This window comes from Polypterus senegalus, chromosome 3 (genome assembly GCF_016835505.1).
Source record: "Polypterus senegalus isolate Bchr_013 chromosome 3, ASM1683550v1, whole genome shotgun sequence".
Taxonomy (NCBI): domain Eukaryota; kingdom Metazoa; phylum Chordata; class Cladistia; order Polypteriformes; family Polypteridae; genus Polypterus; species Polypterus senegalus.
The window spans coordinates 187,138,875-187,151,357 of NC_053156.1; the positions used below are offsets into that span (position 1 = coordinate 187,138,875).

Sequence of the window (12,483 nt, forward strand, 5' to 3'; positions counted from 1 at the left end):
GGCTCCCTCTGTGTCTATAAAATGCCTCTTCCAGAAGATGTTACCAAAGAAGCCAGTTTTGATCCCAACTTTGGCATGTTCCAGGGTATTCCAAACAATGATCCTGTGAATGTGTTAGTCAGAGTTTATGTCGTCAGGGTAAGTCATTTAAAAATAGCAGCATTCCTATTTAATACTGGAGAGCTAAAATACTGTTACTGTGACTTGACACTACCATCTATTGGGTCTTTCATATTTATTTTAAACTCATACTTCTGGTAGTATTTTAGTTTATTGTGGAAGGATGCTGGTATGCTGGTTGTGTGCTGCAAAAGAGATTTGTACATTGATTTATTTGCATATAGAGAAATTAATACAACATTCCTTCTACTATGTTTCTAAAATCAAAAGAGCTGTCACTTAAAATTATTACTGAATGCTTTAACAAAGCACTCTATTTTAAACATTCTGTTATATAATGACTGTAACTTCCAAGTAAATGGGACAATAGATGTCTGTTCAGTGTACTGTATAATTCACTGGCAATCACAAATAATTTTAGGTACAAAGGCTGAATGTGACATCTTCCTATTTCTTTCATGCAGCATCTGCTAAAAATAAGCACCACCTTATGAGTGCAATTGTGAACTACTACTCATTGAATATCTAAAGGGGAAAAGAACAAAGTGGATTTTATTTTTATTAATCATTTGAGGAATAAACAGATAATTCTTGTGTGAGAGTCAGAATATCAAATGTTCGATATGTGCTCCCTTTCCATTTCACACTGAATTGCTTAAATAAATGTAAAGTGGCTGTTAACAGTGTGGCAGTAGGTTGTTTTGACATAACAAGCAACTGTTACTAATTTCTTTGTTTCCAAATTTAGTCTGTTTAACTAGCAAAAGGGAAAGAGTGATCTAGGTATGCAACATAAATACAAATAATCTTCCTGATGCTGACAAGCTTGTTTATTATAAATAAGTTGAATATTGTCCCAGCAGATGTGTAGAAGAGACCAGCCAAGAGAGTGTCCTTTTGCTTATTATAACTGTTCCCTCCGGTTAAGGCAGCCCTGCTAAGCCCTGCAGATCAAAACAAAGCTTTTACTTTGTGGTAGTGTGTTGATGAATTTAGATTATTAACTGTAAATTGTATATTTTTATGTCCTTATTTTTCTATTTTTTCAAATATGAATGCAACAAATACTAAATATTATAGAACATAAACAGTGCCTTCAGTTTTTACTGGAGTTCAGTTGTTTAGCTGTCTGTTAGTGTTCTTGAAAAATAAATGAGGTGACAAAATAATTGCCAAATGTATTTCACATACAATGCACATATAATTTCCTGCCATTTACAGGATTCAAATTTACACAAAAACATTTTCTTGTGTGTTTTGCTCATGCGTGTGTGATATTGACCTTAGCTATTGCTTTGTCTCTGTGCTTTTCTTTTTTTTTTTTCAGTGTTTCTTTTTTTTTCTAGTCTTTTTAAGTTTGTGTTCAAATTGCTTGTTTTTATTAACATTAATGTGTTTACTGACTTTGGTTTTTTATGATTGTTAGGGTTTTTTGAGCTACAGAATCTAATTTTGATATTTGGTCATTTTAAATTTATGTCTTTTCTGATGCCATTTTGTTTTGTCATAGATGTCACAATTTAGATTCACATTTCCATATCCTTGCCATGACAAAATGACTAGAAGTGTGTGGCGGTAGATGAGTGTTGTGCATTTCCTCGATATTCAATTAGTCAGATTCAAAAAACAAAACTTTTGGTGTATGCGTCTTCATTTAATGATCCTGGAAAAAGATATTAATAGCATTCATTTTTGACTACAGATTTTGTGGTTTTGTTTTTTTGGTTTAGACAACAGATTGGATTTACTTTTCTGGTAATGAACTTGGCTAGAATATTTGGTTAACATTCTTCTCCTCTTAACAAAACGTTAAACTGAATTCTGGTCATTCTAGACAGAACAGTGACTCTACCTCATAACTTTGTTATTTCATTTCACCAAATCTGTTATCTTTGATTTTTAAATCCCTTCCACCATATAACACTCACCACCCAACAAATAGAGAGAGGGGCTAACAATTTCATCTTTGCAGTGGGTCATTTCTCCCACTCTCCAAAAAAGTTAGGCAAAAAGATCAGCATGCTGGCACTTCCCTAGTACATACTTATAAATATTGTATTCTCGGGTAGCTTTCCATTCCAGAATTTTAAACGTTAAGTCCTGCCTGTCACATTACTACAACTGGTTATTAAAAAAAGAACTGAAGAAATGAAATGGTTCCTTTACTTATTCATTGGTAAGGTAAGGTAAGCCAAGGTAAGGAACAAAAAACTTAAAAAAAAATCACTCTAAGTTAATATTGTGATTAGAATATGGATCAGACTGATTGTAAAGGTAGGTTTTCATATTTGAAACAAACAGATTGTTTACAATTTAATTTCAAACTATGTTAATAACTGTTTTGATTTCTGTTTCTTTTCACATATTAATGTTTCTACAAGGCCACGGACTTGCACCCTGCAGACATTAATGGAAAGGCTGACCCTTATGTTGTTATAAAACTTGGAAAGACAGAAATTAAAGATAAAGAGAATTACATTTCTAAACAGCTGAACCCGGTCTTTGGGAAGTAAGTCTTGAAAAATATCAACATGTGTATTTTTGCATAAAATAATGTAACATTACAATATTTTATTATAATAATATATGAAGATGCTCATGCTTTTCATGTCTTGTTTACTTTAATTCCTCAAAGGTCATTTGATATTGAGGCCACATTTCCCATGGAGTCCATGCTTACAGTAGCAGTATTTGACTGGGATTTAGTAGGAACTGATGATCTCATAGGAGAAACCAAAATTGACCTGGAGAATCGATACTACAGCAAGCATCGAGCAACATGCGGGATTTCCCAGAGTTATGCCATGTAAGTTTCTTACTGATTGTATTATTCTCTGCTTTGACAGCTTATGTTCATCCTTTTGTTGAATGACCAAATAATTAAAAAAGTAATTAAAATTTTAAACACAGAGTAATTCACCTGCAAGAAATTTTTTCCTAATATTTTTATGTATAAAGAAATTGTGTGTATATGGTATAGTCCTCACAATTCTGCCCTATAGTTACAGATTGAAAGTTTTCATTTGAATTCTACCAATGAACAGTATAACAAGTAATTGGGTGGGAATGAAAAATCAGACTTTAATTGTATCTGTCTGCTGTCATGCCATTAAAGAAATATGAACATGTCATAAACAAAAAAGGGTGCAAATTAATAATCTAAAATCTATATATTAAAGTTTTTTTTCTGAAAATTTATATTATTTCATGTCTAGAAAATTTTGCTTTTGTTAAACATTTCACAACACATTGTCACACTGCCAAACTGGATGCTTTGCAAAAATATGATCCAATTTACTTAAGACAGGGTCTAGGTGTATGCATAAAATTTGTAACACATTTTAACCATATAAACATAAAAACATTTATAAATTAAGAAAGATTATTACATCCATTTTGTGTTTAGCAACCTTCTGTCATGATGGTTACTGCAGTTTTATTCCAGACAAATAATTGACTGTCTCTGACACTCTATCATTTGTCATACTGGTAGCTTTAACAGTACTACATGGTTAAAAAAATCTTGATATAGACTCCCAAGAGTGAAAGGGAATTTCTGAAAGTCCAAAGTTTTTGTAGGTCTTATAGCTAAATTCTTTGCTTCCTTCCATTATATCCCTTAAATTGTAAGACAGTTTGCATCTTGCAGTTTGCACTGTGGAGTTATAAGAATTAATAGTTCCTGTATGGTAAAGGGCGACATGGTGGCGCAGTGGGTAGCACTGCTGCCTCTCAGTTAGGAGACCCAGGTTCGTTTCCAGGGTCCTCCCTGCATGGAGTTTGCATGTTTTCCTCATGTCTGCGTTGGTTTTCTCCAGGTACTCTGGTTTCCTCCCACAGTCCAAAGACATGCAGGTGAGGTTCATTGGTGATTCTAAATTGTCCCTAGTGTGTGTGTGTGTGTGTGCGCCCCCTGCAGTGGCATGGTGCTCTGCCTGGGGTTTGTTTCCTGCCTTGCATCCTGTATTGGCTGGGATTGGCTCCAACAGACCCCCCGTGACCCTGTAGTTAGGATATAGTGGGTAGGATAATGAATAAATGGAATTCATGATCTTATTTCTGGGTCGCCACTAGAATGGTAAATGGAAATGAAATAGTCCATACTACTGTATATGAAAAGAACGATTTTAAAGTTATAATGTGAAATTAATGTTATGGCTTAAGAGTGGCTGTACGGTAACACAAGAACCCATTTAATGTTAAATTTGTTTTTATTATTTCATTTTCAACTTTTTTGGCTTCTCTTATCGTCATAGTCATGGGTATAATGCATGGAGAGACCCAATGAAGCCCACACAGATTCTCACAAAGCTCTGCAAAGAGGCAAAAGTGGATGGACCTCATTTTGGGCCTGGAGGACGAGTGAAAGTTGCCAACAGAGTGTTCTTGGGACCAACTGAGATAGAAGATGAAAATGGTATTAAAAAGTGTATTTGTTTTTTCACACAACCATCCCAATAAAAGTTTTGCTTTATAATAAAAATAATACAAATCTAAGAAGTTGAACAGTTCTCCAATAATGTTAGGCCCTAAAATTATGTATATTCTTTCCATTTTTCTGAGTGTTAATCCTGGAAGTCTAATTTTCTTACACCCTTCAAAGACATATCAACAAGTTCTGTTGCCTCTAAATTTGCATGGTTTATATTTACATACATGCAAAGAAAGGGAGACAGACTGCCATTCTTTAACTAAAGTGTGAGTTACTGTTAGTTATACTTTGACGGCCCCATAAATACAATCTATAGCTAGAAAAATAAACATTGCAATGAGAAATTGCAAAGAATTTTAGCTCGAATACTCAAGTTCTTCATCTTTCGATTGATTCACTTAACACGTTTTACTGTATGTAGTGCTTGTAAGTACAGGCAGCTCACCTACAGCTTAGCAGATCGCATTCCAGATTTATTTTATGCTTTAGATAGATAAGAATAAAGATACATTTATGTAAAAAAATAGTCATTTGTCAGTGAATGTCCTTAAAGCACAGAAGCTATTTTTGCCATTTTACATTTTTACAATGTTGAAAAACATTTGTCAGAGTTTATACTGTATATAATATTAGTAGAAAGAAGACTGCTGCCAAGATTTTTCAGTTTTCTCATAAACAGTAGTCTGTAGTTTCAGTTATGTGGAATTATATGGAATTAAATTTTCTTCAGGGTTTTTTTATTTTGGAATTTTGGTTGCCAAAGCAATATTCCTTCAAATATATGTCTCTGTGCAACATATATTTGTTTAGTATCATTGTAATTTGAAATATGACAAAATGTTTCTTCAGATAATATAGCAAGTTAATACTTAATTAAAAGCCACAATATCAAGCTTTTTATTTGATACACTGTACACTAATAAGATACACTATAATAGGGAGCATGTACATTAGCTATTTTTACTTAATTTTTATCACACACCATTGAACATTTTTCCTGTAAACACACTAAACATTAACAAAGATCAAAGGCTGTCAGTGAGAGGCAGTTTTTCTCCACCACCTCACTGTATTGTTAGTAACAAAGATGTGTAGTGCAAAACGCAATGCTTAGCAACATAAAAGAAAAGTGCATCTTTACACCAATGTAATAAAGGCTTATCCATTACTAACTGATGACTGAGATGCCTTTCATATAGTAAATATATTGCATTAGAAAAACATTTTTATTTAATATTCTAAATAAATTTTAAATCCTAAAATATCCAATTCTATATTTACAGGACTTAAAAAGCAGACAGATGAGCATCTTGCCCTTACGGTTCTACACCACTGGGAAGAGATACCACATGCTTGTTACAAACTTGTCCCTGAACATGTGGAAACCAGGCCTCTGCTTAACCCTGATAAGCCAGGAATTGAACAGGTACCACTAGCAAATGCACAAAAAATGTAAAGAGTACTGCTGAATGATTTTTGTTTTCTTTTTTTTTTAAGACTGGTAAATGATTTACTGTATGAATTCATCATGTTCAAAATACAATGTATAAATATGTGCATATTTAATTAATTATTTACTTTTATGTACTTAATTTTTGTGAGGTTCTTAATATTTAGCGATCTCAAAGGCTTAAAGCACTATTTATATACTGCTCAAAAGAATTAAAGGAACACTTTTTAATCAGAGTATAGCATAAAGTCAATGAAACTTATGGGATATTAATCTGGTCAGTTAAGTAGCAGAGGGGGTTGTTAATCAGTTTCAGCTGCTGTGGTGTTAATGAAATTAACAACAGATGCACTAGAGGGGCAACAATGAGATGACCCCCAAAACAGGAATGGTTTAACAGGTGGAGGCCACTGACATTTTTCCCTCCTCATCTTTTCTGACTGTTTCTTCACTAGTTTTGCATTTGGCTACAGTCAGTGTCACTACTGGTAGCATGAGGCGATACCTGGACCCTACAGAGGTTGCACAGGTAGTCCAACTTCTCCAGGATGGCACATCAATACGTGTCATTACCAGAAGGTTTGCTGTGTCTCAAGGGCATGGAGGAGATTCTAGGAGACAAGCAGTTACTCTAGGAGAGCTGGAGAGGGCCATAGAAGATCCATAACCCATCAGCAGGACCAGTATCTGCTCCTTTGGGCAAGGAGGAACAGGATGAGCACTGCCAGAGCCCTACAAAATGACCTCCAGCAGGCCACTGGTGTGAATGTCTCTGACCAAACAACCAGAAAGACTTCATGAGGGTGACCCAAGGGCCCCATGCTCACTGCCCAGCAGCATGCAGCTCGATTGGCATTCGCCATAGAATACCAGAATTGGCAGATGCACCACTGGTGCCCTGTGCTTTTTACAGATGAGAGCAGGTTCACCCTGAGCATGGGACAGAAGTGAAAGGGTCTGGAGAAGCCATGGAGAACATTATGCTGCCTGTAACATCATTCAGCATTAGCAGTTTGGTGGTGGGTTAATGATTGTCTGGGGAGGCATATCCATGGAGGGTCACACAGACCGCTACAGGCTTGACAAAGGCACCTTGGCTGCCATTAGGTATCAGGATGAAATCCTTGGACCCATTGTCAGACCCTATGCTGGTACAGTGGCTCCTGGTACACGACAATTCCTGGCCTCATGTGGTGAGAGTATGCAGGCAGTTCCTGGAGGATGAAGAAATTGATACCATTGACTGGCCACCACACTTTCCTGACCTAAATCCAATAGAACACCTCTGGGACATTATGTTTTGGTCCATCCAATGCCACCAGGTTGCACCTCAGACTGTCCAGGAGCTCAGTGATGCCCTGGTCCAGATCTGGGAGGAGATCCCCACAACACAATCTGTCATCTCATTAGAAGCATGCACCGATGTTGTCAGGCATGTATACAAGAACACAGGGGCCATACAAAGTGCTGCGTACAATTTTGAGTTGCTGCAATTAAATTTTGGCAAAATGGACTAGCCTGACACAATTTTTTCACTCTGATTTTTGGGGCGTCTTTGAATTCAGGGCTCTGTAGTTTGATCATTTTCATTTCCATCAAACGATGTGGCATCCTTTCGTTCCTAACACATTACCCAGTCTATATCAGTATAGATATCCAGGAGGATTTCTTTTTCCCATTGAGATCTGATGTGTTTTCAAAGTGTTCCTTTAATTTTTTTGAGCAGTTTATGTTTGTGTATATAGATATAGAAGCCAACCCCTTACAGTAAATGTTCATTTCCTTGGTGATCTCAAGGATTCATTGTAAACACTTAGACAGTTCAGTTTTCTTATTGATGTGCTGAGATTCTCTCTAAAACATTTAAAACATTGAAACTCTGAAATGTTGAAACTCATATTTTATCGTTATTTTTATTTGATTATCATTTACATTCTCTAGGGACGAATTGAGATGTGGGTAGATATGTTCCCTATGGATATGCCTGCACCAGGACCGGCTATAGACATCTCACCAAGGAAACCAAAAAAGTAGGTCTCTCATATTTGAATCAATACAGAAGACTGCATGAAAAGACAAGGATATCTAAATGGAATTTGTTGTGTTGGAGAAAAATTAAACATAAATTTTTTTTTTATTAAAATATTACTGAACATAATTAATGTAAATAGTATATTATGCTTATTGCTGTGTTTTGATTCAGTTTATAAATGTGTCCATTTGAAATCGCTTTATGATGTGATCTCTTTCCATTTTGACACTAAAAGCAGCAAGTGAAAGTCTGTAGAAGATCAGCAAACCCAAATAAGCTTGTGCACCGCTATGTGAGGGTAATAATACATTCTGCATGGTATTGCATAATAAATCTTTTCCCATATGCAGAAAAATAACTTTCCTTTAAAGGCTAATTAGTGGCATATTTAGGCCACTCCTGATGTGCTAGTTTATACATTTGTAAGTATCAAAATGTTTAAACTTTTTGTCATATGAGCTCATTTTCAATCTTGCTAGTGTCCTTGTCAATAACCCAGCCTCTTTTACATTTATACACTGCCCTGGATCAGGGCATCAGTGAGCTCCTTGGCAATCTGTGGGGCAACTTGGTGGTGCTGGATGCACCAAAATATAATGTCCCAATGGTTTTCAGTTGGATTCTGGTCTGGAGAATGTGTGGGACAGTCAATGCCTTCATCAACCAGGAACTACTTACACACTCTGGCCACTTGAAGCTGGGTGTTGTCCTGCACCAGCGTACGGTCTGACAATGGCTCTGAGGTTTTCATCCCAGTACCTAACAGCAGTTAGGGTACCTTTGCCTATCATATGGAGGTCTGTGAGATCCTCCAAGGATATGCCTTCCCAGACCATCACTGACCCACCGCCAAAACGTTCATGCTTGATGATGTCGCAGGGTGCTGCATAACGTTCATCAAAGCATCTCTAGACTCTTTCACATGTGCCCAGCTTGAACCTGCTCTCATCTGTGAAGAGAACCACCAATAGCGGAGCTGCCAGTTGTGATGTTCTCTAGAGAATGAGAATCAAGCTGCAAGGTGATGGGTTGTTAGCACAGGTCCCACTTGAGGGCTTTGGATCCTCATACCACCCTCATGGAGTCTGTTTCTGACAGTTTGATCAGAAACATGCCCACCCATAGCCAGATGGAGGCAATTTTATAGGGCTCTGGCAGTGCTCCTCCTGTTCCTCCATGCACAAACAAGCAGAAACCGGTCCTGCTGCTGTGTTGATGCCCTTCTAAAGCCCTGTCCAGTTCTCCTCGTGTAATGGTTTGTCTCCTGGCATCTCCTAAATGCTAATGAAATTGTGCTGAGAGACACTGCAAACGGCACGTTTGGATGTACCATCCTGGAGGAGTCGGACTACCGTGTAACGTGAATTGGCTCCAGGAACTGCCTCATGCTACCAGTAGTGACAAGGGCACTAGCAAAACTAGAAAAGAATTAGTCAGAAAGAATAAGTAGAGAGCAATTGTCTGTGGTCACCACCTGCAAAAGCATCCCCTTTCTGCGGGTTGTCGTGCATTTGCCACCCCAGCACACCTATTGTCACTTTCACTTGCACCAAAGAAGGTGAAGTTGATTCACAATCAGTTATGCTTCCTAACTGGAAAGATTGATATCCCTGAAGCTTAATTTACTTGGTCTTAGACTGTGATGATGATGTGTTCCCTTTATTTTTTTGAGCAGTGTATTTTGGATTTTAAATGATTTGTCATTTTCCTTCAATTTGCTCAGGTAATGTAAAACACAGAGAAACGCCATGGATTTTTACATAGTGTTAACTGTGTTTTGAATAAAAGAATTACATTTACATTTGTATCAAGCTCCGACAGCCCCTTAACCAAAACAAAGTGGAGTGAGTATCTTTAAAATGAAATGATGTGAATTTTGTATTAAAAAGAACCTGTCTCAAGAGAAAAGGTTTTGTAAAATTCTGAACTAAATCTGGCAGCTTGTCGCTTTAAATATAAGCTCTTGAATTTACAATTTAATGTTTTTCTCAATACTCAAGGAGGTAATATGGTTTCAATAAGAAAGGTTTATCAGCAATATCTTTATGATAAAAGTGTTCATAGCCATTATATCTGCTTCTTCTTTTTGTATTAAATAAAAATGCACAACTTCTTAATATACTATGGGAGGTATTTTCTTTTGCAATTACGTTTTCAAAGTCTACGTGCAAGAATGCTGCTAAAATTAAAAATAAAATAAAATAACGGCATTTGCAATTTCATTTTCAGCCTGAACAATAATTAAGCTGCAAAAATGAAAAATAAAACATAAATAAGCACTGGCACAACCTGCTGCTCATTAAATTTTCATTTTCAAGTTCTCAGCATGCAAATAGTGCCAGTCAAGGGGCTGGGCTTTGAACCTCGACTTCCCATAATTCTTTGTCTTTCAGCTATGGCCAGTTTGATTAATACAATACTTTTTAATTTAACTATGTTTAAGTCACATGATTTTGATCTTTTTCACCTCTGTAGTGCAAGCTTCACAGTGAAACGGTCTGAACACCATGCATGATTATATTTCTGAAGTATGCATGATTATATTTCTGAAATAATGTGCTATTTAATTACAATATTTAACCTGAGAAAAACTACCCATCATAATTCATATTGATTTACACTGAAGTGGAAATGGGATACTTTGCACTTTTGTTTTTTTGTGGTTGTGAAGTTCCTGTTGTTTTAATAAAAAAATTTGAATTTCATGATTTATTATACTGAGAGATCTCTTGATAGTAACAATATTTACACTACTGTTGGAAGGTCAAAATAGCTGTTTTATGACAGCATAGTGCCAGACTAATTAATAAGTGTGCAAGGGCAAGATGTGTCAGGTTTCTCAATAAAGTCAGCAATATATTTGTGAAAATTTGCTGAAAGCAAACTTGGTAACACACAGTACAGTACATTATTATTTTAATCAGTTGTATAGAGAACGTGTCATACTGTGCACAGCTTGTTTCTGTGAAGGATTATTGCGTACTTCAGCTATAGGCAAAGTGTAGAATTATGTACATCTGAGATGTCATTTAGAATATTTGTCAATATGGATATGATCCAACATATTGTAAGATATTTTATACAAATTTTAATTTTAGTTAAAAGTTGTACCTGTTACTTGCTTATATTTATGCAGCACCTTCAAATTTTTGAAAAAAAATGTAAAGTGTTTTAGTAATCTGTTTTTGTTAATTAAACTAAAAAAAAACTCTTTTCAGTACTTTTTTGCCACATTAATTTTTCTCAGTTATTTCATTTAAATGAATTATTATACATAGTGACAATAACACACAACCCTTAAACTAAAGATTAAAGCATGTTTCTTTTAAGATACAGTCATCCAAATGCATGTGCATAATCAAGCAGTAGAGATCTTGAGATCTGTATTAATAAAGGATGTGCTGCAGAATCTCATTTGGAGGTACTGAAAATACACTTTTCAGTCTTGTCTGAATTGAAGCACAAGTAAGCCTATTTACATTAAAATGGTAGAGTGATCAAAGTGAGCTTTCATGTCTTCAAGGCATTGTGAAATCAATTCATACAAAAATATTCCAAAACAGAGGATCTTAAACTTTTTTCTTTTTTTAAATTCACCAGACTCACAAATTTTCAAAACAATTGTGTAGTTTTTATGAGACCTTATTTAAATTTGACCTATAAAAGCTGAAGTGTACTAATTAGATTTTGCAATATATAACTATTGCTGTTATGTAATTCAAATATGTATGATCATTAATAGTATGTTCATATTGTATCATTTGAGAATATTTTTAATGTAAATATGTAATGCATTAAAAATATTCTCAAATGATATAATATGAACATACTATTAATAAACATACACAGTAAGTGTTAGCTTCAGCTCCAGCATTCAACAGTTTGTGCAGTACAACTGTATTACCCACACTGAAACGTTACTGCATACAAACATTATAAATGAAAGAATTAGGAAGCTGAGGATAACAATGGGATTAACTTAACTGTTCACATTATTTCAACAGTATTTTAATCTGGAACTGCTTTTCTGCCTACAGTTTAATCACGTTAATAAGATGGCATTTTAGAGTGCTAATATGTGCATATGCAGAGCAGTTATGGAATGGTTAATCCTGGTTCAGTACCTCACCTGCATTTAACATTTATTAAAATAGCAAACACTTTTATCTAAAGTGACTTAGAAAAGATGTCAACAAAGTCAACTAAACATCACTCTTAAGGACTGAAAATTTGTTACAGGACAATGTTACAAAATTTATCAAATATTGTGAAAAGATGTTGAGATCAAATACATCATACTTCAAGTAACATTAAGTAATAACTCATTTAAATTAAAATACCAAGCATTAGAAGAAAGCCACATGAAAGAACAACCAAAACCTTTGCTAGTGTCAGAAAATATCGGCACCAAATTAGAAGAGCCACACTACACTTTTCCCCAACTGTAGA

General features: G+C 35.4%; 1 protein-coding gene across 8 annotated transcripts in view; it reads left to right on the forward strand.

Moving 5' to 3' along the window:
- The window catches only part of otofa (otoferlin a), a 565,861-nt gene that overhangs the window by 533,200 nt on the left and 20,178 nt on the right, over positions 1-12,483 (forward strand). For all 8 annotated transcript variants that reach the window (XM_039748301.1, XM_039748300.1, XM_039748302.1 and 5 more), the window contains 6 exons: positions 1-138; positions 2,502-2,629; positions 2,756-2,926; positions 4,377-4,537; positions 5,836-5,978; positions 7,944-8,032. In XM_039748301.1, the coding sequence (XP_039604235.1) occupies positions 1-138; positions 2,502-2,629; positions 2,756-2,926; positions 4,377-4,537; positions 5,836-5,978; positions 7,944-8,032 (830 nt within the window). The remainder of the gene's footprint in view (positions 139-2,501; positions 2,630-2,755; positions 2,927-4,376; positions 4,538-5,835; positions 5,979-7,943; positions 8,033-12,483) is intronic.